This window comes from Pleurodeles waltl, chromosome 9 (assembly GCF_031143425.1).
Source record: "Pleurodeles waltl isolate 20211129_DDA chromosome 9, aPleWal1.hap1.20221129, whole genome shotgun sequence".
NCBI classification, from domain to species: domain Eukaryota; kingdom Metazoa; phylum Chordata; class Amphibia; order Caudata; family Salamandridae; genus Pleurodeles; species Pleurodeles waltl.
The window spans coordinates 26,883,357-26,908,314 of NC_090448.1; the positions used below are offsets into that span (position 1 = coordinate 26,883,357).

General features: G+C 47.0%; 1 protein-coding gene across 2 annotated transcripts in view; it reads left to right on the plus strand.

The window, feature by feature from the left end:
• LOC138258878 (laminin subunit beta-1-like) overlaps positions 1-24,958 on the plus strand; it is a 382,113-nt gene that overhangs the window by 144,794 nt on the left and 212,361 nt on the right. For both annotated transcript variants that reach the window (XM_069206183.1, XM_069206184.1), the window contains exons 3-5: positions 2,968-3,164; positions 22,188-22,311; positions 24,885-24,958. In XM_069206183.1, the coding sequence (XP_069062284.1) occupies positions 2,968-3,164; positions 22,188-22,311; positions 24,885-24,958 (395 nt within the window). The remainder of the gene's footprint in view (positions 1-2,967; positions 3,165-22,187; positions 22,312-24,884) is intronic.

Sequence of the window (24,958 nt, forward strand, 5' to 3'; positions counted from 1 at the left end):
GTACGTCATGTTATGTTGCATCATGGTAGGAGCATTTGTGTGGTGTACATCTGCCAGTGCTTGTTCCTTGTAGGCCAGAGTCTGAGTCGTCATATGATGACAGCTTTTTGATATTGTGTCCCTAATTCTGTGTTGTGTCCCAATAAGTGATGTGAATGTTGAGTATTGAGCTTAGTTGAAGGAGGACCACAGCAGGTCCTGTTAGATGGACGCGGGGCAGTGTCGTGTTATAAGTACACGTGGCAGTGTCGTGTTAGATGGACGGGTGGCAGTGTTATTGTCAATGGACAGGTGGCAGTGTCTTGTTAGATGGAAGGGTGAAAGTGTCGTGTTAGTTGGACGGGTGGAAGTGTTATTGTCAATGGACAGGTGGCAGTGTCTTGTTAGATGGACGGGTGACAGTGTCCTGTTAGATGGACGGGTGACAGTGTCCTGTGAGATGGGCGGGTGGCAGTGTCGTGTTAGATGGGCGGGTGGCAGTGTCGTGTTAGATGGACAGGTGGCAGTGTCGTGTTAGATGGATGGATGGCAGTTTCGTGTTAGATGGGCGGGTGGCAGTGTCATGTTAGATGGGCGGGTGGCAGTGGCAGTGTCATGTTAGATGGGCGGGTGGCAGTGTCATGTTAGATGGGCGGGTGGCAGTGTCGTGTTTGATGGACTGATGGACGGGTAGCAGTGTCATGACAGACGGATGGGTGGCAGTGTCGTGTTAGATGGACGGGTGGCAGTGTCATGTTAGACGGACGGCTGGCAGTGTCGTGTTAGATGGACGGGTGGCAGTGTCTTGTTAGACGGACGGGTGGCAGTGTCATGTTAGACGGACGGCTGGCAGTGTCGTGTTAGACGGACGGCTGGCAGTGTCGTGTTAGACGGACGGCTGGCAGTGTCGTGTTCGACGGACGGGTGGCAGTGTCGTGTTAGACGGACGGGTGGCAGTGTCGTGTTAGACGGACGGCTGGCAGTGTCGTGTTAGACGGACGGCTGGCAGTGTCGTGTTAGACGGACGGCTGGCAGTGTCGTGTTAGACGGATGGGTGGCAGTGTCGTGTTAGACGGACGGGTGGCAGTGTCGTGTTAGACGGACGGGTGGCAGTGTCATGTTTGATGGACAGGCGGCAGTGTCATGTTTGATGGACAGGCGGCAGTGTCTTGTTAGATGGACAGGTGGCAGTGTCTTGTTGGATGGACGGGTGGCGGTGTCGTGTTGGATGGACGGGTGGTGGTGTCATTTTTGTTGGACGCATAGCAGTGTTATTGTCAATGGACAAGTGGCAGTGTCTTGTTAGATGGGCGGGTGGCAGTGTTGTGTTAGATGGACGGGTGGCAGTGTTGTGTTATATGGATGGGTGACAGTGTCCTGTGAGATGGGCGGGAGGCAGTGTCATGTTAGATGGATAGGTGGCAGTGTCGTGTTAGATGGATGGGTGGCAGTGTCGTGTTAGATGGGCGGGTGGCAGTGTAGTGTTAGATGGGTGGGTGGCAGTGTCGTGTTAGATGGGCAGGTGGCAGTGTCGTGTTAGATGGACGGGTGGCAGTGTCATGTTTGATGGACTGATGGATGGGTGGCAGTGTCGTGTTAGATGAACAGGTGGCAATGTCGTGTTAGACGGACGGGTGGCAGTGTCGTGTCTGATTGACGGGTGGCAGTGTCGTGTTAGACGGACGGGTGGCAGTGTCGTGTTTGATGGACGGGTGGCAGTGTCATGTTAGAAGGGCGGGTGACGATGTCATGGTAGATGGACAGCTGGTCGTTTCATGTTAGATGACATGTGGCAGTTACATATTAGATGGGCAGCAATGTCGGTTTAGGTGCATCAGAGCGTTTGCGACTACAAAAATGCTTTGTACATCTGACCCTGAATTCCTGCTACTATTCTCTCCAGACTCCCCACTGTCAATACAAAAAAGCAAACCACTGTATAACCACTGGGCATCTACCCATCATTGGTACCACAAGCAAAGTGGTTCAGTTTCATGATCGGCCAAAATATCATCTTAAACTATCACATTGCCAAACCAAGAATGTCTGCTTCCTACCAACTCCTTCTGCTCAGGAAGCTAAAAACAACACCCATCATACAGACTTTACATCTGCAGTACATGAAAAGGTTCTAACCAATCTGGATTGAGAAAATGCTATCCTAGACCCCTTCAAAACCTACTACGCACCCCATGTGCCATACTACATGCAGCTTTCCATCTATTGATGGGGCAAAAGAATCCAACCAGACCTTCCCCATTGTGAAACATCTTCACGGGCTGCCACTCGAAGCAAGACTTGAGTTCACCATTGCTTGCATCATGCATAAAGCAATTCACACTACACATGCACACCATCCAAAGAACAAGCACCGGTTCACACGAGGACATGAGGATTGAGACACCTCAATCTAGAAACTCTCAGAACCAAGAAATCTAAAACAGCAAAACAGGCATTCTTGTGCCTCCCTCCAAGAATCTTCCAGACTACATCAGGCAAAATCCGGATCTTCGCACGTTCTGGAAGACTTAATATCTTTAAACTTTACCTCCTGAACTCATCCCCCAGACTTTCCTTTGCCTTTACAAACTGTTCTTATGTAATGGTTCTTTTTTCACCTACGTTGCCTGGAAAATGCTTTCTTGCAATGTGGGTAGGTCCACACTATAGAAATATGTCAAATACAAGAATAAATAATAAATGCATTATAGGGCAGGCTATTTTTATCTCTCGCAGGAATCAACAGAGGAGTTTAGTTGGAGGACCACTCAATTTATTTGTAAATTGTGTGTCTTTTCCTTACCATGAAATATCTGTAGAATGTGGTGGCACCAGCTGCAGGAAATTGTTCCCATTTTTTGTTACAAAGATCCAAAACAATATTAACCAAAAGAATAATTATGTAGCTTCAGGTGGAGCCCTTGCTTCAGGTGTGCACAGGGTTGATTATGTTCCCTAATTCTAACATCCTTTATGGTTTCTTCCCAGTTCATGTTTTGGGATCCACAACCGAAGACTACCCGGATCTTCAAGAGGACCCGGACCTTCTGCAACATGGCTGCACAGATGGGAGCTGCTACCCAGCGACGGGGAACCTTCTCATTGGTCGGGCCCAGAGCCTCAGTGCCACATCCACGTGTGGGCTTGAGGACGTCCAGGAGTACTGTATTGTCAGCCACCTCCAGGTATTGTACGCAAGGGCTCCAAAGACATTTATACAAGTGATTTCTGTCCGGTACAACATCTGGCAGGAAACCATTTTGAAAGTCCAGAGAAGAATGAACCAGTGGAATCTCCTCTCCTTTAGAGATAGTACGGCAAGAAATATTTCACTGGTGGATTCCCCTCTTCTGTAGAGATAGTACGGCAGGAAACATTTCACTGGTGGATTCCCCTCTTCTGTAGAGATAGTGTAGCAGGAAACATTTCACTGGTGGATTCCCCTCTTCTGTAGAGATAGTGTAGCAGGAAATATTTTACTAGTTGATTCTCTTCTTCTGTAGAGAGGGTGTGACGTCTCACTGGTGGATTCTCCTTGCCTGTAGAGATAGTGTGACGAGAAACATTTCACTGGTGGATTCTCTTCTCCTGTAGAGCAAGTGCAACAGGAAACATTTCACTGATGGAGTCTCCTCTCCTGTAGAGATAGTGCGACAGGAAACATTTCACTGGTGGATTCTCCTCTTCTGTAGAGATAGTGTGACAGGAAACATTTCACTGGTGGATTCTCCTCTCCTGCAGAGAAAGTGCAACAGGAAACATATCACTGGTAGATTCTCCTCTCCTGTGGAGATAGTGCGACAGGAAACATCTCACTGGTGGATTCTCCTCTCCTGTAGAGCTAGTGCAACAGGAAATATTTAACTGATGGAGTCTTGTCTCCTGTAGAGAGAGTGCGACAGGAAACATTTCACTGGTGGATTCTCTTCTTCTGTTGAGACAGTGTGACAGGAAACATTTCACTAGTGGAATCTCCTCTCCTGCAGAGAGTGAGAGCGGAAACATTTAACCAGTGGATTGCCTCTTCTGTAAAGATAGTGCAAAAGGAATCATTTCACTGGTGTATTCTCCTCTCTTGTAAAGATAGTGCTACAGGAAACATTTCACTGGTGGATTCTCATGATCTGTAGGGAGAGAGCGACAGGAAGCATTTCCCTGGTGGATTCTCCTCTCCTGTAGTGCTAGAGTAAAAGGAAACATTTCACTGGTGGATTTTCTTCTTCTGTAGAGATAGTGCAACAGGAAACATTTCTCTGGTGGATTCTCCTCTTCTGTAGAGATAGTGTGACAGAAAACATTTCATTGATGGAATCTCCTCTCCTACAGAGATAGTGCGAGCGGAAAATATTCACTGGTGGGTTCGCCTCTACTGTAGAAATAGTGCGAGCGGAAACATTTCACTGGTGGATTCTCCTCTCCTGTAGAGATAGTGTGACAGGAAACATTTCACTGTTGGTTCTGCTCTCCTACAGAGATAGTGCAACAGGAAACATTTCACTGCTGGATTATCCGCTCCTGCAGAGATAGTGCAACAGGAAACATTTCACTGGTGGATTATCCGCTCCTGCGGAGATAGTGCGACAGGAAATATTTAACTGGTGGATTCTCGTCTCCTGCAGATATTGTGCGACAGTAAACATTTAATTGGTGGATTCTCCCCTCCTGCAGAGATAGTGCGACAGGAACCATTTCACCGGTGGATTTCCCTCCCGATTTAGCATCTTTCGGTGTATTATGTCCAGCCATACAGCCCCAATTGTCCATCAGAACGATGGGTTAAGAAATGTTGAAATTTGATTTTAAGTGCAGAATGTGTGACATAAACCCGTATGTACCTAAGTAATGACGGTCAGTTTTAAGTTGTAGTGTCCAGAAACGGTTCCATATTGAAGTTAATCCGCATGCTGAAAAGCAAGTGTTGAGGGTGAATGACAAAGAAGAAGGAAAAAATGAGTTTGTTAGCAAATTTAACGAAGTATTTAGCGGTGGTTTTGGGACATTGAACGGCCTGCACATAGAAATGCAATTGAATAAGTTACTTAAGGGTCACAAGCTAAGGAGTATTCTGATTTAAATAAACCAGGACACAATGAAGCTGGGGCAGAATTAAAAAATAATAAACATTTGGGGACCATAGAACCCAATGTCTCTTCTGTGTGGGGGGGGGTCGGTGGCTCAGGGCAGCAAGGTTAATGACACGGACAGGGACATCTTAAGGATTTTCGGGGCCCTGGGCAAAAAGTGTTTTGGGGTTCCTTGTTCAGAACAGCTTTGAATTTATGATCCAATTTCAGGTTTTTCATACCCTCTTTGGCCAGGTCACTGACAGTGCAGAGGCACACTGGTCCAAACTCTAAGGCCCTAATTTATACTTTTTGACGCAAACCTGTGCTAACGCAGGTTTGCGTCAAAAAGTATAGCGCTGGCTTGCGTCATTCCAGGATGCCAGCTGGGCGCCATGTTAATGGAATGGCGCAATCCGGCGCAAAGGGTGGGCTAGGGTGAAAAATATTGACGTTAGCCGGGTATGGGAGATGGGTGTTTAGCACCTAAAAATGACGCTAGGCTGGTTAGAGTAAAAAAAGATGACTCTAACCAGATTAGCGTCAATTTATGGCGCTAAACCTACCATGCCACATGACTCCTGCCTTAGAAAAGGCAGGAGTCATGCCCACCACCCCAATGGCCAAAACAGGGGACAAGGGTCCCCTGGGCATGGCCATTGCACCCTGTGCCATGTATGTGGGCCCATATCTGGGCCCCCTAAGGCATTAAAAAAAAAAAGGTAAATACTTACCTTTACTTACCTGTACTTACCTGGGATGGGTCCACCATCCTCTGCTGTCCCTCTGGTGGGGTGGGGTGTCCTTGGGACCTGGGGAGGGCACCTGTGGACTCATTCCATGGTGTTCTACCATGGAAATGAGCCCACAGGTCCCCTAACGCCTGCCCTGACCCAGGCGTTAAATAATGGCGCTAAGGAACCATAGCGCCATTATTTAGGCCTGCGTCCCTCCCGTGCACAATTTTTGCACGGGAGGATAAACAAGGCGCAAGTGTCTTAGAGTCATTTTTTGCCTGAGAACGCCTACCTTGCCTCTTATTGACACAAGGTAGTTTTCCGCAGGCAAAAAATGATTTTATCTCCAATATTTTGGAGCTAGACATGTCTAGCGCAAAAATATAAATATGGAGTTAAGTTTGCGCCGCATTTGTGTAAAAAAAAAAAAATGCTGCAAATCCGGCGCAAACAGAGTATAAATATGCCCCTAAATGTCCTCACATCTAGTTTTCAGGGATAGTGCCGTGTGTTTCAGTGGCGGCTGCTGCCAGTATCGCTTTGTGGGACCATGCGCAGAGGGGAGGGAGGAAGTGAGGAATGGGGGCGGTAATGATAATAAAGAAATAAACACTTACCGGCCGCCTCGGTGTTCCTCTGCTCCCTCCGCCTCTGTGCTTCTGTGCTTGCTCCCCTCCCCACACATTCCAGATGCTTCTCTCATCCTATTACCCGGCATGAGAGAAGTGCTGGGATTGGTCTAGGCGGACTGAAATGACGCTCAGTTTGGGACCGGGAGCCTGCACTGGTTTTCCACCAGTCTGTGCAACACAGCCCAGGTGGAGAGTTCTAAGTGCGCATGTGGGTTTAGCCAGCCTAAGACGGCCAGCCAAACTGACATGCGCACTTAGAGTGCACCGATAACTCCTCCTCCCTCGGCTGACGCAGAGGATGGCTCCGCTCCACCCTACACTCAACAGACTGGCAGAGGAAGCAAAAAATAAAATGATAATAAAATAGTTTTATTATTATTTTATTTTTCTGCTTTCAGCAGTTGGGCGATGCTTCTCCACCACAGCTGTGGTGTATTTTCAATATTGTAACACAGGAGGAGTTCACTAATTAATATTACTGCAAATAATCTCTGGGATTCCCTCGCATTTCTCATGTGAGGTCCTATTTTGATCTAAAATAAACTTTTTTATGGATATTACATGAAACATAAACAGAACATTTGTCTGCAAAATGTCTTGTATAGACTTTCACACATCACCCACATTAAACAGAAATTAAAGTAAAACGGTATTTAAAACAATTTGTTTAAGAATTGTTCAGTCATCAGGGCAAGACTGCAGGACAGAGCTGGCTCTATTAGGGCCCCCCTGAAAAGCTGGGGGCCTGGGCCAGAGCCCACTTTGCCCATGACTAAAAAAACGTCTCTGGACACGGAAATAGATTTTCACTGTGAAAAATGAATGCTTAGATTAAGGTAACCTCCTTTAAGAATAATGACCTTGGCCCTCAGTGGCTCTGGTGAATCACTGACGCGTGATGGCCGCAAAGCTTTGAAAGACAAGGCGCTGTGCTGTTGTGTCTGCACACCAGGCCGGGCAGCCAGACAGGATTCATTCAGGCTGAGGCAGTGAATGGGTTAAGCACCGGCAAGCATTCCCCTTTGATCTCTGATAATACCTTAATCCCAGAGTGTATTCTACAGCGCACAGAGCGGATCTTTCCCTCCCAGGAGCTGTGCGCTCAGCTCTTTCCAGGCATTCAGAATACAAAGCAGGGCCCTCTCCCCCCAGGGCAGACACAGCCCTCCCTTACTGGGTCTGGATACAGGTCTGTCCTCCAAGCCTAGATACAGACCTTAGCTACCAGGGATAGGGATGGATACAAACATCACCTCCCATCTCTCGGCTGGATAAAGACCTCACCAACCAAGACTAGATTCAGTCTCCACCTACTAGGGCTGGATACAAACCTAACCTCCCACGGCAGCGTCCCCTCACCCCCCCCCCCCCCCAAGGCTGGATACAGACCTCACCTACCAGAACTAGACACACACACCTCACTTACCAGGGCTGGACACAGACATAACCTCCCAAGACACCCTCCCCCCCCCCCAAGGCTCAATAGAGACCTCACCTACCAGAACTAGACACACACCTCACTTACCAGGGCTGGACACAGACCTAACCTCCCAATGCACCCTCCTCCCCAAGGCTCAATACAGACCTCACCTACCAGAACTAGACACACACCTCACTTACCAGGGCTGGACACAGACCTAACCTCCCAATGCACCCTCCTCCCCAAGGCTCAATACAGACCTCACCTACCAGAACTAGACACACACCTCACTTACCAGGGCTGGACACAGACCTAACCTCCCAATGCACCCTCCTCCCCAAGGCTCAATACAGACCTCACCTACCAGAACTAGACACACACCTCACTTACCAGGGCTGGACACAGACCTAACCTCCCAAGACACCCTCCCCCCCAAGGCTGAATAGAGACCTCACCTACCAGAACTAGACACACACCTCACTTACCAGGGCTGGACACAGACCTAACCTCCCAATGCACCCTCCTCCCCAACACTCAATACAGACCTCACCTACCAGAACTAGACACACACCTCACTTACCAGGGCTGGACACAGACCTAACCTCCCAAGACACCCTCCCCCCCAAGGCTGAATAGAGACCTCACCTACCAGAACTAGACACACACCTCACTTACCAGGGCTGGACACAGACCTAACCTCCCAATGCACCCTCCTCCCCAACACTCAATACAGACCTCACCTACCAGAACTAGACACACACCTCACTTACCAGGGCTGGACACAGACCTAACCTCCCAAGACACCCTCCCCCCCAAGGCTGAATAGAGACCTCACCTACCAGAACTAGACACACACCTCACTTACCAGGGCTGGACACAGACCTAACCTCCCAATGCACCCTCCTTCCCAAGGCTCAATACAGACCTCAACTACCAGAACTAGACACACACCTCACTTACCAGGGCTGGACACAGACCTAACCTCCCAAGACACCCTCCCCCCCAAGGCTGATTAGAGACCTCACCTACCAGAACTAGACACACACCTCACTTACCAGGGCTGGACACAGACCTAACCTCCCAATGCACCCTCCTCCCCAAGGCTCAATACAGACCTCACCTACCAGAACTAGACACACACCTCACTTACCAGGGCTGGATACAGACCTAACCTCCCAAGACACCCTCCCCCCCAAGGCTGAATACAGACCTCACCTACCAGAACTAGACACACACCTCACTTACCAGGGCTGGATACAGACCTAACCTCCCAAGACACCCTCCCCCCCAAGGCTGAATAGAGACCTCACCTACCAGAACTAGACACACACCTCACTTACCAGGGCTGGATACAGAACTCTCCTCCCGGATAACCCCCAAGGCTGGACCCAGCCGTCACCTACCATGACTAGCTACAGATCTCATCCACCAGAGGTGGTTATAGACCTCACCACCCAGAGAAACACAGAAGAGATATTTCTCCCGTCCAGAGGGAGCAAGCTTACATTGCTGCTCCTTTCGGTCGGGGGCAATGCCAGCTTCTGCCCCATGAGAGGAGCCAGCTGGGGTTGTGGGGGCCTTGGGGCTCCCCCCATACCGCCCAACATGGTGGCACCTGGGCACCCACCTATATTTTAAATCTGCCCCGGTGGATGAGGTCCTGGGGGTGCAGGAAGGCTTGGGGAGGGGGCCACATGCCACCATCCCCTGTTTAATTTTATGTACCCCCAGGGGTCTCCGAGCCAAAAAGTGGCTTGGGGAGGGGTGGCGAGTGTCCCCCTGTCCTTTTTTATTATATTTGGCCATAAGGGATGTGATTTGTGGGGCCTATTAAGATTCAGGGTGGTTTGGCCACACACCCCACTCCCCATGAACTTTGACTCTGGTTTCTAGGGTTCCCGGTCCCCAAGAAGGCTCAGGATAGGGGGTCTGCATGCCCCCTCCCCTTAATATATATGTTTTGAACCCAGGGGATGGCGTCTATGGGGCCCCAAGACCAACTCCACGCCAGGCCTGCTGGGGCCTGGCCACAAGGCCTTGTGGCAGGCTAAGCCCTATGGCTAACGCCCCCTTGGGCAGGGTCTAAGGCTGTGTGTAGCATGGGGTTGGCTGCTTGCGGGGAGATGGATGCAGGCTACAAGCGAGGCCCGCGGTCAACCCCATGCACAACCAAAGGCCATGCACACCATGGGGTTGGCTGCCTCGGAGTGGCTGCATGCAGGGGGTTGAACTCAGCCTGCATGCAAGTCAGGCCCTGCGGCCAACCCCATGCCACTCACGATGAGTGTGCACTGCCATGCCCTGTGGCTAACCCCCTGCTGCGCACGACTGTGCGCATCGTGGACTTGGCTGCCTGCAGTCAACCTCGCAGCATGGTGTTGGCTGGCTGCAAGGGGTTTGTAGCAGGGCCTGGCCATAGGCGGGGTGGGGTTAGCTTTATGAATGGTAACAAAATATTACTTTCTGTTTAAAAAAAATATAGAAATCAACTGAAAAAAACAAAGGTTAAAGTAATGTTATAGTTAAGTGAAATGTTCAGTAACAACATAAGTCCTTAAACTAAAGAAACACAGAAATTTACCAGTTATAGTTGTGTGAAGTAACTGTAAATCACGCCCTAAGGTAACTGTAGCTCACACCCTCATCATGCTCTGCTAATTCCATCACATATTACATCACTCAGGAGTCTGCATCCAACTGTGGTGTGTGAGGACTCTATCCAACTGCGGTAGGGGCGGTCCATATCCAACTGTGGTATGTGAGGTCCGTATCCAACTGTGGTAGGTGAGGTCTTTATCCGACTGTTGTAGGTGAGGTCCGTATCCAACTGCGGTAGGTGAGGTCCGTATCCAACTGTGGTAGGTGAGGTCTTTATCCGACTGTTGTAGGTGAGGTCCGTATCCAACTGTGGTAGGTGAGGTCCGTATCCAACTGTGGTAGGTGAGGTCTGTATCCAACTGTGGTAGCTGAGGTCTGTGTCCACCTGTGGTAGCTGAGGTCTTTATCCGACTGTTGTAGGTGAGGTCTGTATCCAACTATGGTAGGTGAGGTCTGTATCCAACTGTGGTAGCTGAGGTCTGTGTCCACCCGTGGTAGGTGAGGTCTTTATCCGACTGTTGTAGGTGAGGTCCGTATCCAACTGTGGTAGGTGAGGTCTGTATCCAACTGTGGTAGCTGAGGTCTGTGTCCACCTGTGGTAGGTGAGGTCTTTATCCGACTGTTGTAGGTGAGGTCTGTATCCAACTATGGTAGGTGAGGTCTGTATCCAACTGTGGTAGCTGAGGTCTGTGTCCACCCGTGGTAGGTGAGGTCTTTATCCGACTGTTGTAGGTGAGGTCTGTATCCAACTATGGTAGGTGAGGTCTGTATCCAACTGTGGTAGCTGAGGTCTGTGTCCACCCGTGGTAGGTGAGGTCTTCATCTAACTGTGGTAGGTGAGGTCTGTATCCAACCGTGGTAGGTGAGGTCTTCTACGACATCATTGATAATATCACTGCAACATTTGCAATGAAATTATTGATGAGAAAACTGCATGGCAGATGTGTTTGTGAGTGATCAGTATATGATGGTACAATGAGAGAAGGGTGTCAGTCCTGTGTCCCGTGTTTGTTTTAAATAATGACTGTCGAAGCCCATTGGGACTCGAGGCTCCATCTCTGCAAGAGTTATTGGGGATTCTGTCTTGTTGCTCGTTTGTATAACTTAATCGTGAGTTGACTGAAATGTCAACAAGTGCAGGGTGCCGATAGGTCTTCATGCCCACTCCTTCCTTGCTGCCAAGCACAGGTCTAATAGAGTTCAACTTCTTCAACATCTCAATGACTTGCTCACCAACATCATCAGATCCCATGGCACAACCATCATATCCTCCGCCAACGACACCCAACCAACCTTCTCCCTGTCAGAAAAGACTTCTATCACAAGGAACAATTTCACCAACAGCCTGAATCTGAACTCCAACCAGATCGAAATGCTTGTCTTCAGAAGCAAAAACTCTCCCTGGGACTCAACCTGGTGACTGCCAGACTAGGATCCACACCAGGACCCATCGGCCATGGCAGAAACCTGGGAATCATCCTGGATGATAGAATCAACGTGACATGCAAGTCAACACAATGTGCTGCTCCTGCTTCCACACCCTACGCAGGCTAATCAAGATCTTTAAATAGCTGCCAAAGAACGCGAGACGCACTGTTTTATATATATATTTATAATTTATATTGATGCATGCAATGCATATCATTATTTATTCATTACACAATGACGGTTGCCACAGTGTAGTTTTAGTCAGGACAGAATCTCCATAGAAAGAGCATTTTGGTTTAGCTTATTACATTGGAGCCATTTGAAAAATTTGCACAAAAACTTCCAAGAAAGAGTTCATCCACCTCAGCTTCTTCCTGGAAAGTTTTGCGCTGATCTGTCAAGATGGGGCAGAGAAAAAGGGAGGTACAAAAGCATTGATTTAACGTGTTAATTCAAAAAGCAAAAGTTGCTCCCTGATACAGAAAAAAAGGGCTGAACAAAATTACACCAAATCTGACAGAAAGTTAAAACTTCACTCAGAAAGCATGCTTTTCATTATTTGATGTCAATATGTTCAACCTTTTTCAATAAATTTGTGTTTGAAGAGGGACTTGGGTGTGCTTGAAGGTATTCAAAGTTAGGTATTTCTGGATGGTCTGCCCCGTAGTGAAAATAGGCCCCTTAAATTGACCAATGGAGCTTTTTCTCCCGGTCCCATTAGGTGACTGAAATTCATATAAGAATGTTGCAGCCACCATTACAGGACTCTGATCCCGGTCCCTGTGTCTTGAAAATGTAAAAAAAAAATAGAGTACAAGGGGACAGTGTAGGAACACTCTGACCCCCATGCACATGTTGGGGAGATCCCTAGAGAACTCCCACCCAGCCACGGGGCCAAAAAGTTACAAAAAATTGTGCTGCTGGTAATGTGACACTACTGTGGCACCCAGCGCGGTCCTCTTGTGAGGTACTATGGTACCTTGCAGGGGAAATCTTTAGCACCACTTCCGCAGGAGTACTGCGGCAATAACAAAACAATTTTTTTTTAAACTAACAAAATGTGGGTTGTGTGTCTATGTGGAGAAGGCTTCCGGTGGCGTGGTTTGCGGGGGCTAGGCCCAGTGACCGCCCTCCTGCTGTGCACAGCGGTAAGCCAAACGCAGCGGGGGTTGGCTAGCATAGTTGGCTGCAGGTCCCGAGCAGAGCCCGAAATCCAGAGGTCGTGCACAAGGGGGGATGGCTGCCCGTGGAGGGTTTGGGCGCAGGGCCAAATTTGAGCTGTCAGTTTCATGGCGGTCTCCATTTTTAATATTTGTTAAATCGTTTGATATGTACAATGAATTGATCAGTCCCCAGCAGGTGACTCCTTGACTGTCTGCCACTGGCATGAGTTTATAGATTTGCGAAACTTTTGGCAGTCCACCCTACGTAGGGACCCATCTTTGGTGTGGAGGGAGAGGTGGAGAGGTGGAGGCGAATCTCATAGCACTCAATGCTTGCCAAACCAGCCCCATGTTTAAAGTGCCTGCAAGGTAATCTTTTACTGTTTGGAGACAGCAAACTCCCAAAGCAGTTTTCACTAAACAAAAAATAAATCACTCGACACACAGGGAGTTTTCTCCCTGAGCATGGAGGGCATCCTACATTTTTGTAGGACATATGCGCATGCCACACGTGGCAGACAGGGTCAGGGGAAATGAGTGGCAGTGAGAAGACCATCCCTGTCATCTGATTCCTGATGATGGGTGTAGTGTCTTCCCAGCCCTGGAGCATTCAGACAGATTACGCCACACACAGGAGCAGCGGTGGAGCGTGTCTCTATTCTCCAACACCCTCTCACTCACTGCCCACTAGTCATACTTCCCAAAACCACACCCTGACGCCTCCCCCGCATATCACGTAGTTCCTGTTCAGAGTCCGCCCAGAACTACAAGGGTCCTAGTGCATACAGCATCAATATGGCACACTAGACCTGCCACCAGGTCAGAGGTTTACGCCAGTCGGGCCAGCTGCGTTAACCCACCTGTTCCCCAATTATAAATAGAGTGGGGGATCCATTAGCTCGCTGGGGCTGGGGCTCGGGTGATTCATATCGGTGCTCCCACTCCGCCAAACTCTAAATGAGGCTTCTTGTCAAGTTGCATCTAAAAATGCACAAGGCAGAGCCGATGGTCGGGGTGGTTCACACCAGAGCGATGGATCACACAGGGCACCCAAACATTGTGACTTAGCAAAGGAGCTGCAAATCCCCTTACGCAACCCCTGCCACAGGTTGTGTTGGGCATTTACGTCACATGACCAGAGTGGCGTGCTGCACAAGTGAAGCGACAGCAAGCAGGGGTGTAGTAGAGGCCCCCGTAGTGTGGGGGCCCCTAGGCTTACCCATACTGCAACACTACTGATGTGGGGGGGTGGGCCTTCAGCATATCTTGCAGGAGGGCCCCCTCGCGTTTTGTTACACCACTGGCAGTTAGAGAACACATTAGGAGGCGACACAGAATTTAGGGATGTGCACAGGCCTGCGTTGCTACTGAGCCATGCCATGTCGAACAGAAGGCAAAGGCTGGCCTCGTTTTACGCCTGCCTTGGCCCACCAGGTGTTTGTTACCGCAATCAAGAACATAACTGGCTCAGTGTGATGGTGGCCACTGGGCGGCAAGCATCGGGCCCCTGTCCCACAGCCGCTTCAGTGCACTTGAATCCCCATCAATGACCCAAGCAGTGGACTCTTGAGTTGGACGCCTCCCTCCCCACCCTCCAGCGTTACCACGGGCGACGGTGAGCCCCCGCCAGGCAGCTTTACAAATCCCATGCTCTGCTCACGTGGTGCGAGGGCCTTTGGCGCGACGCCCGCCCAAGACGTCCGGAAGGGGAGGAGGCAGTGATCGACATGAGAACTTGGGGGAACTTGGAAACAAAAACGGGGGTGCGATGAAATAATGTACAAAGGGGGTTTGTGCGGCGGGAGGGATCATTCTAAGGGAGAAGGAGGCCGGAGATTGTGCCAAGAACCACCAGGGCCAGCAAAGAATGTAAGATGGCGCGTACAAAAAGAGGGAAGGGCCTGGGCCCGACTCACAAAGTTTAAAAAAGACAGACATTTCGACCCGCAGGGTTATTCCTTCATTTGGGGCATTTGAAGGAATTTAATCCCGTTTTTGCTGTGAATGTATGTAAAATATACATACATACATGCATTACTCCGAAACATAAAAAACAAACAAGGGAACAGAGATTGCACATTGAAGGAACCACTTCTTGGGCATGTAACGTTTTTGGGGGGCGAGGACTGAGTTCTCCCCTCAGTTTCCGTACTGATCCGACGTTCTCTGCTGCCCCGGCGGGATGGAATTATTAATGTTTTCGAGATGGAACTACATGCAGATTGTTGGTGAATACCCCTAAACTTGCCAGATTCTGGGTTCAGCGCCTTTAAGAAGTGCCCACCCTATAAACCGGGCAATGATAGGAAAAGCGCTCGCGTTGAAAACCCAGAGACTTCTGTATTTACCGTGCAAATAATTTCCATGTGTGGGGGGCAAATCACACAGGCTTTTGTTGTCAGGAAATGTGTTTTTTGCGCACCTCAGTTCTATTTAGGAATGCGAAACGGTTACTCAATCAGTTATATTAACAGGTCAAGGAATACCTGATTATAAGTATTTATTTACATTATTTCTAATTTCTTGATTCTTATGTGCCAAGGGCAGCACGTGGGCCAGGCCAATGGACACAGATATCCAGAGATGGGCATAGACCTGGTTAGTGCCACTTGTTGCCAGAAGGCACTTGATAACAGACAGGTAGAATTTGCATCATGAAAACGTCATAAATGCTTTAAAAATACATGTACAACTTTTGTTTAACGGATCGGCTTAGATATCTAGGCGGACCAGCTCCTCCTTGCAGAGACTGGTGTTTAACATCCAGGTTTTGTTTTAAGTTGCAGTTCTGCAAAGAGAACTCAGCCTTTCATCCCTCTGAAGTCGACTAATGGAGTGTTATCGAGCTTGGCAACAGTAGCATCTGTGATGAACCTAAAGATAATTGATTTTGTTCGTTTGCTAAGCAAGCAGCGTATGTTGTACATTATTATTATTAATATTATTAAAATTCGTCCAGAAGCATCTCCATGGCAACATTTCTACAATGAAGTTAGAAGCTGGCGATGGATGCCAATCATAACAGCAGGACCCCTCTGGGGCAAGCTGAATGATTCACCACAACCCCAACATTGTCATTGAGTGGGCACAGTGCCTGCTGCCTGTGCCAATCACATTACCCCAACTTCTGTGGGAGCACAGCACGGCCGCATAGGGGCTACTGTAGACGTGGTAACCCAATGCAGCAATACCACACTCGGAATTACCAATACCACGGGTACAGACTCCAGTTTGTGCCCAAATAGGGTTTTCTGCTGATGCCAGAATAGGTCAAATTTTTGGCTGTCACGATGCTCACAACAGCATCTTCTATCGTGACATGCCATACATTAAAATCTAATGGAACACGTAAGACGGAACTCAAATATACAATCAATCAAAAAAAATCAATCAAAAACATTTATAGAGCGCGCTACTCACCCGTAAGGGTCTCAAGGGGTTGGGAGGAGGGGTGGTGGGGTAGGGAGGGGGGGGGCATCAACCAACATTGTTATGAATTTACACTATATTGTGACATAGGGCCAGATGTAGCAAACAGTTTGCACGTCGCAAACAGCAAATTTCGTTGTTTGCGACATGCAAACTGCACTTGGCAATGCACAAAACCCCTTTTGCGATTCGGTAACCTGGTTACCGAATCGCAAAACAGGTTTGCGAGTCGCAGTTAGGAAAGGGAGTCCCCTTCCTAATTGCGAGCCGCAGTGCAATGCCGGATTCGCGGTCGCAAAGCAATTGCAGTTAGCAGCCATTTCAAATGGGTGCTAACCGATTCGCAAAAGGGAAGGGTTCCCCACAGGACCCCTTCCCCTTTGTGAATGGCATTAAAAACATTTTTCCAGAGCAGGCAGTGGTCCTAGTGGACCACTGCCTGCTCTGAAAAAATGAAACAAAAATGTTTCATTTTGTAGTTTTATAATGCATCTCGTTTTTCTTTAAGGAAAGCGGGCTGCATTACAAAAAGAAAAAAATCTGCTTCATTTAAAAGCAGTCACGGACATGGTGGTCGGCTGTCTGCAGAAGGCCACCATCCCTGTGAGGGCCGCCATTCGCAAGGGGGTCGCAAATTGCGACCCCCCTCATGAATATTCATGAGGTGGGCCTTTGCTACCCCCTTGAGAGTCGCAGATGGTGTCAGGGACACCATCCAACATTCCAATTTGCGACTCGCAAATTGCGAGTCATTCTGTCTCGCAATTTGCAAGTCGCAAATTGGAATATACCTACATCTGGCCCTTAGTCACGGCACAGATAGACACATTTTTCTTCTGCTTGGCTCTTGTACCCATTGTCTAAAGTCACGACACCACAGGGTGTGGTGGGCATGTCCATGACAACGTAAAGCCTCCCACACGTGAACACTCTACTGTGCACTGTGATTAAGGTGCTCAGTGGTGGAACGTTTTGAATGCTGTACCTGAGTAAAGAACCAAAGATGGACACCTATTTCCCCTAAAACGCCCAGATGTAGTAAAAAAACACATTTAGAGAAAAAGGGAAATGGATACAAGAACACATATCGAAAGAGTGACGCATAAAGGCAGGACCACTCAAATTATGCGATTGTGCTGCTGCACCAATTTTTGCATAATCGTATATTTGCCGCATTTGTCACCTAATCCATCATCTGCTGCATAATTTGCAGGTTTTAATGAAAAATAAAATTTGTTTCTAGCTCTAACGGTTCAAAAGTTACTAATAATGCAGTGACACGTGTTGCTGCGCAGTGGAAGGTCCTTTGCAAAGATTGGCTGGTCTCCTTTTGTAGTTTATTGCTGTATTTAGGTGTTAAACTGGTACTAATGAAGTGCAACCAATGCCCAGTCAGTTGTAATAAGTTTCAAGATAACAAAATAATGAAGTAATACTATCACAAAAAGTGCCCCATAATGCCACATAATTTGCCTTTCCTTACCGCATAATTTACTTAACCCTGCCACATAACTTGGCCCTCTCCTGCCGCATAATTCCAGTGGCCCTGCATATAGATTTTAAGTGTGTATATGGTCCTGTAATTTCACCCAGTTAAAAGAACCACAGGCAGTATTCTTCCTTGCACTTGATATGTTCCCTCTGCCACATTCCCTCGCCTCCCCTTCTCCCCAAGCAGATCTGAAGAACAGTGATGGATAGTCCGAGAAGCTGGTACACGTCCTACCTCAGGGCATATGTCAATACTCCAGTGCCCCACTCCCTTCCCTGCAAGACAGCTGGCAAGAAGAGCACTCTTCCCTCCACAACTCCTCCAAAAGGAAGCCCTCTGCCAAAAATTCCATTTCTATCTGACCTTCGCAATTGCCATGCTTTTTTTCTAAATATTTAAAGTCCCTGGTCAGCGTCAAATGTACTTTATTAAACATTCAGTTCTACTTGTGGAATCCACCATCTTGTTTTGGGCGGGACTTCCTGTCTGATGCTTGATGGAATGTTCCACTCTCCTCTAGCACAATCAGGTAGTATGTGGATCTAAGGAGCTTCCTTACCAGAAGGCCAGGGACAAAGGTTCGGGGTGGGGGGTATGTGGGGCGTTAAACCCTCCTAATACATTTATTTTCTGGTAAATAGTTGGGTGCATGTGCTTTCAGTCGGATATGATGAGGGGTCTGACGGATTTCACAAGGCATTTCTCCATACATACAGACAAAAGCAAACACACTCTAAATCTCCTTTTCTGAAAGTCCTCAAAAATGTTGTCTATTTTACCAAAGATTGTATTTTCTCTCACTTAGTACCCCTACCAATCCGTATTCTTCTCCCTTTCCACTGCCCCTAAAGCCTCTCTCTTGGGCCCTGCTTGCCTATAATGTATTTAAACATTATATGCCTCTTTGTCATATTACATATTTTAACATCATACGCCTGTTTGTCATATAATGTATTTTAACATTCTGGGCCTAATTACGACCTTTGCGGAGGGGATTACTCTGTCCCGTATGTGATGGATATCCCGTCCGCCGTATTACAAGTTCCATAGGGTATAATGGAACTTTTTAATACGGCTGGCGCATATGCGTCACATCTGGGAGGGAGTAATCCCCTCCGCCAGGGTCGTAATCAGGCCCCCTATGCCGGAGTGATTGTTGTGAAATCTGAAGCTCACCCCCCCTCAGTCTTACTGGACCAAGCTACGCCCCTGCAGAAGGCCTGAGTGCAACTTTCTGTAATAATTAAATAATGTGAGAAATATGTAACTTTCTAAATTATACTTTTTGGCACTGTGGAAACATTTTGATTTTGAGTAAATTAGAAAGTGTTGTACCTTTACTCAGAAGAAATCCTTTTTGGCCTTTCTGTTTCTATGAGCGGAGGTGAAATCAGGTGGAGCCAGGTTTCCCCACTTGGTGACCACAAGGTAAGGCAGGAGTGATAGGGCACCACCATGTGGCGGCAACAGATTAATGCAAAAGGCAAACAAGTGCCATCTTTGGAGAAGGGGGAGACCTCCTTATTAAATAGATATTTACTCACTACTTACTGGAAATCCTTGCACTGTTCATAGCCGGGTCCCACCACTGTGCGTTACACCAGCCGCAAGGCATGAGTATAGTACAGGCCGGAGAAATGTCTCTTCGGCTTTGTGGGTGGTGTAAACAGTCAAGGAGGCTGAACCCTTCCATTGTGTGACAAAGAGGCTTTTGAGGATTAGGCAAAGACATGTTACGGTAAGTGAAGAGAATGTAATTACACACCAGCATGGTGTAGAGCAGGCAGTAATAAGGTATTACATTGAAGGAGCTTCTCCGCAAGCCTGGACTGGTGTGTAGTCGACCCGCCCTGCCATGGAGCCTCGCGTGCCATCTCCAGACATAGAGAATGAGCCCGGCTCCAGTAGGAAGTCTGGCAGGATTATTGTACCACGCACACTTTTTGTACCCTGCAGGCCTTCATTTCAAGTGGATAAAGTCATTTCAGGTGCAGCGTCAGGTACCGGTAGCTGCTCTGATACCTGAAGTGAACTATTGTTAGGGCAGGTTCATAGACACTTGGGCCCATATTTATACTTTTTTAGCGCCGCTTTTTGACGCAAAAACGGTGCAAACTTACAAAATACAAATGTATTGTGCATGTTTGCGCCGCTTTTGTGTAAAAAAAAAATGACGCAAATGCGGTGCTAAAAAGTATAAATATGGGCCTTAGATCCATGTAGTCCAGTAAGCGAGACACTAAATAGTCCCTAATACTGGATTGGTGATGATGAGGACAATGTTATCATGAAAATGGAGGTAAATTACTACCACTCCTTTCACCATGTGGGGAAAAAAAACTAAGGGCCATATGTACGAAAGTTCCATTTTGCATTTCCTAAATAGTGAATCATAAGAAATTGCTATTTAGGAAATGCAAAATGCAATGTAAAAAAATTGATTTCCTAATAGCAATTCCTATGGAGTCACATTTCCTATTAAGAAATCACAATTTTTGAAATGCAAAACATTCACTACCCATAGGGCTAGGACCCACTTTAAATGTAAGTTGTAAAAAAAGTGGTGCTTTTGTAAAGCGTTCCTATCCCCTCGGGGCTATGTGCGATTCAAGGCACTGGAATAAGTGCATTGTTGTGCTTTTTTGGAATTTGCACATGGTTACCATTGATTTGGATCCGACGGTAATAGCATTTCCTAAATGCCCATTTCACATTTAGGAAATGCTTTATATATGCGCTTAGGAAATCGGAAATCCCTATTTGCAACTTCCTATTTTGGTAATCGCAAAATGCGATTTCTACAGGCCAGAAAACGCAATTTGCGAGGCCACAGAGCCGTCTGTGTATATGGAAAACCTATATAGCATTTCTTAACAGGCCAAACTAGCGATTCGGTCCTTAAGAAATGCTAAATGACTTCGTACATATGGGCCTAAATGGATGAGCAGATGAAAACTTCTAACTGCTTGATAAAAAAAGTTGAGGGTTTGACAGTTGCAGTTAAATAAAAAAAGACCCGCGCCAGTAACACTTTGGTGCTGAAAACAATGATCTTACGTGGGCCTAATGCCCAGAGCGTAGCTAACCTTCCCAGCGCTGCGCATTACAAAAGTGCTTTCTCCTTTCATGTTTTGGCTTTTGTGTTGTGCTTTCCTAGTATCCCTTGGGTGGCTCTGATCAACCTCCTCTGCTCCAATATTCTAAACAGCATGAAATGTTGTTCGCTTGTCCAGTTTGCTGTGTGGATTATATTGCTGGAGTCAACATACCCTCAAGGAGTGAACGAGGACACAGAATATCAAATAAAAAATATAAAAACCCACTTTTTAATCAACATAACCCAATAGATGATAAACAAGAAGAAACTTGTAGCTTCAGTGACAAACTTGTGAAAATAATTTCTGAAGGAACACAATGGAGTATTGGCCAGATGGATGACATTGCAGGTTTGCGATTTCCTAATAGCACATTTTAACGATTTGCTATTAGGAAATCACAAACTGCGATGTGCAACGGTTCTCAGGTGCTGTTTGCGATTCGCAATGGGTCGCAAATAGGCCTACGTCATGATGGAGGTCGACCTAATTTCACAGTGTTGGTGGCCTGCTGTGGTCAGGTGACTGCTTTTTAAGTAAAGCAATTTTTTGTGTGATGCAGCCCATTTTCCTTAAAGGAAAACAGGATACATTTCAAATATAAAAATGAAAAGTTTTCTTTGAATTTTTTAAGAGTGGGCGGTGGTCCATGGGACCACTGCCTGCTCTTGGAAAATGCTGATGCCCACATTCACTAAGGAGAAGGGGTCCCTTGGTGGTCCCTTTTCCGTTTGCAAATGGGTTACCACCTCCTTCTTTGAGTCGGTAAAATATGAATATTTTGTGACGTCATTGCGTCACAAAGCATTCATACATACCGTTGCCCGTTCGCAATTAGGAAGGGACGCCCTTAATGCGCCCTTTCCAAATGCGATTCGCAAAGCCTATTTTGCGATTCAGTAATAGGTTAACGAATCGGAAAATGGGCTTGGTACAAGGCAAAAAGCGATTTAGCGGTCACGAACAGCCCTGTTCACTGTTTGCGACCACTAAAACCTTTTGTACATCTGGCCCTGAGGGTTTTGCTTTTAGGATTCTATTCATCATTTTCACTGCTGTGGTGAATTTGGAAGCACATGTGCACTTATCTTTGGTCATTACTCTAGCCCTCAGTGGTCAGACATCTCACCAGGTCTCCTTGTGCACTGCAGGACTCAGAGAAATGCTTTTACTGCGACTCCCGGGTGCCTGGAATCAAGGGCAGCCACCGGATTGAGAACGTGATCTACCTGACGGGGCAGGATGGGGAGATGACCTGGTGGCAGGCGGAGAACGGTGAGTATCAGAAGAAGTGACTTTTCTTCACTGGGAGCTGCAGACATACAGCAAACCTGGGAAGAGTTTCAATGATATGTCATTTGTATGTTGTTGTTTTTAATTTTGAAATCATCATTACCTTGATAAAGTTTGCAAATTTTTGGAACAAAAGAAACTATAAACAAGAGAAAAAAAAGAGCTAAAAGTATGTTTTGCAAAAATAATTTCTTGTGGGGAATGCTGTCACAGGTTTGCCCTAAAATTCTGAGCTAAAACCTTTTTGCAATATTTTCCACAGCAAGCGTTTGGTAAGTCAATATGCCTCAAAAAATTCAAAAAGTGGAAAAAAACCCTGGTGGGAAAATTTTAATCTCACTCAGTCATAATAAAGCTTATTAAACATCAATAGTATGTTTACTAGTTTCTCAATGGCACGAAATTAATTACCCTCACTGCTGTAAATTTTCTTGAATTCACCTTCACACCACAAATCTCTCCTTCTGAAAACTCCCACCCATGCCCACGGCTGGATCACAGCATCTATAAATCTACAGAATGTTTGTTCTTTTGTTTGGTGGACAGAAGTCCAAACTTTTGGTGCCCTGGATACATACTCCAAGGGTTGATTGTCTCCCTTCCTCCATCGTTGTATGCTGTTAAGCAGCATGAGAGAAGCGCCAGTATTGGAGGGAGCGGCCAGTCTCTGCGCTCTTGAGGATGCTGGAGGCCTGTGCAGGCTCTCAACCCAGCTGTCTAAAACAGCTGGGTTGAGTGGTTTTATAGTGCGCATGTCAGGCGAGTTGTCACAGGATGGCCAGCCAAAGTGACATGAACATTAAACACTAGTGCACAGGCAGCCCACCAATGCTGCCACTCAGCAGGCCCCACCACGTCCTGACACTCGGTTCAGGACGGGCCAGCGAAAAATAAAATCGTAACGAATTAACTTCTTTACCATTTTATTTTGCGTCTCTGGTTTTTTTGGGGGGCATTTAAGTAGGGCAACACTCCTCCGCTTTAATGGAGGAGCCACCCCTATAGGAGTGTCTCCAAACTTTTCTGTAATAAGGTCTACTTATGGTTCAATAAAAATCACCCGAGCTACTAACAAATATTATATGTGGTGTAATACATATTACATCAGAAAAAATTACATTAGTGGCCACACTATGCAAGATTACCAGATGTGATCACCTCAGTGCTCCAGGCATGATTGCCCGCAGCATTGACATATAACAGCCAAAAATGCAAAGCCCCTTGCACCAAAGTTATAATATTAGCAATCATTCTTCCCAATGCTGCTTGATTTATCACTCAAATAACTGGAAACTCACTAATTTTTCTTCAAATATCTGTATATGAGTTTTGAAAATGTACACAATTAATTCTTGAATACATCCTTTGTATTTTTGGTATATATGTATGAATTTAACAAAGCAAAAGCTTCAAATTTAGCACCATAGTAATGGGAAAGTGGCGAAATGCAGCACAGAATGTCATCTTTCTGCGCTGCAATGCGTCACTAGGAAAGGGCAGGAATGCACCATATTTACGGCATACGACGCACTCCTGTCCTCTCCCTATGCAAGATGCAGCTCACATAGAGAGAGGAAGCAACAACGAGGAATACAAATATTTCTACTCTTTACGCCTCTCCTTCGGAGGCATATCCCCAGGTTTACCTGGTTTGGTAAATCTGGAAATGCATCAAAAACCATGGCTGGTGCCTGGGAACACTCACACAGTGCCCATGGAATGCCTCCCTGGTGCAGAGTAAGGAAACGCAGCATTTTTCACTGCCTTGCTTTACTCCATATTTTTGATGCCATTCAATGCCACAAAAAGTGGCTTTGCGTGGCTTCAAAAATATGGCTTAGTGGTTTGCACCACGCATATACAACATTGCATGGTAGAAGCATGGTTTAAGCTGCTCATAAATCTGCACCTAAGTAGCCCGGGCTGCACACAGGAAAGCTACTTACAGGTAGCTGGAGAGCTACCAGTAGCTCCTGAGCTGCTTGTTGGAGAAGCCTGACCTAGTACTTTGAGGCCTTCATTACGAGCTGCCTGGAATATGGTCCAGTATTTCCCCATCCTGGTGTTAGCGATACTGGGGTACAATAATTCCTGCGGGTAGGAAAATCCAGTCCCGTAAGAGTTGCACCCTGAGGATCCCTTAAGAAATGAGGAATTACTGGGGGAATCATTAATTCTGCATCCGATTCTCCCAGTAATTCCTCATTCTTCCCTTGATTTCTCACAAAGATTTCTGATGTTTTAGCAATCAAAATCTCCTTGTGGAAGTAAAGATCTTATAATACCAATAGGGTGTTAACTGCTGTTACCAATCCCTTCGCAATTAAAAGGCAGCGCGTACTGAGGGCCAAAATGTGCAAATGACACATCTTCAAGAGCAAAAGTAAATTGAACCCCCCCCCCCAGTGCCTCAGCAATGCACACAGATGATAGGCCCAAAGTTGGATGTGTTTTGAGGTGATCAAGATTCATAACCGCATCTCTACACAGATGGATTCATGTACCTGTCTTGAACTGTGAGTAACGTTCAGTGCCTCTGTGATTCACCTTTACAGGTCTGGAGTCTGTGAGCGTGCGCCTTGACCTGGAAGCAGAGTTTCATTTTACTCACCTGATCATGAAGTTTAAG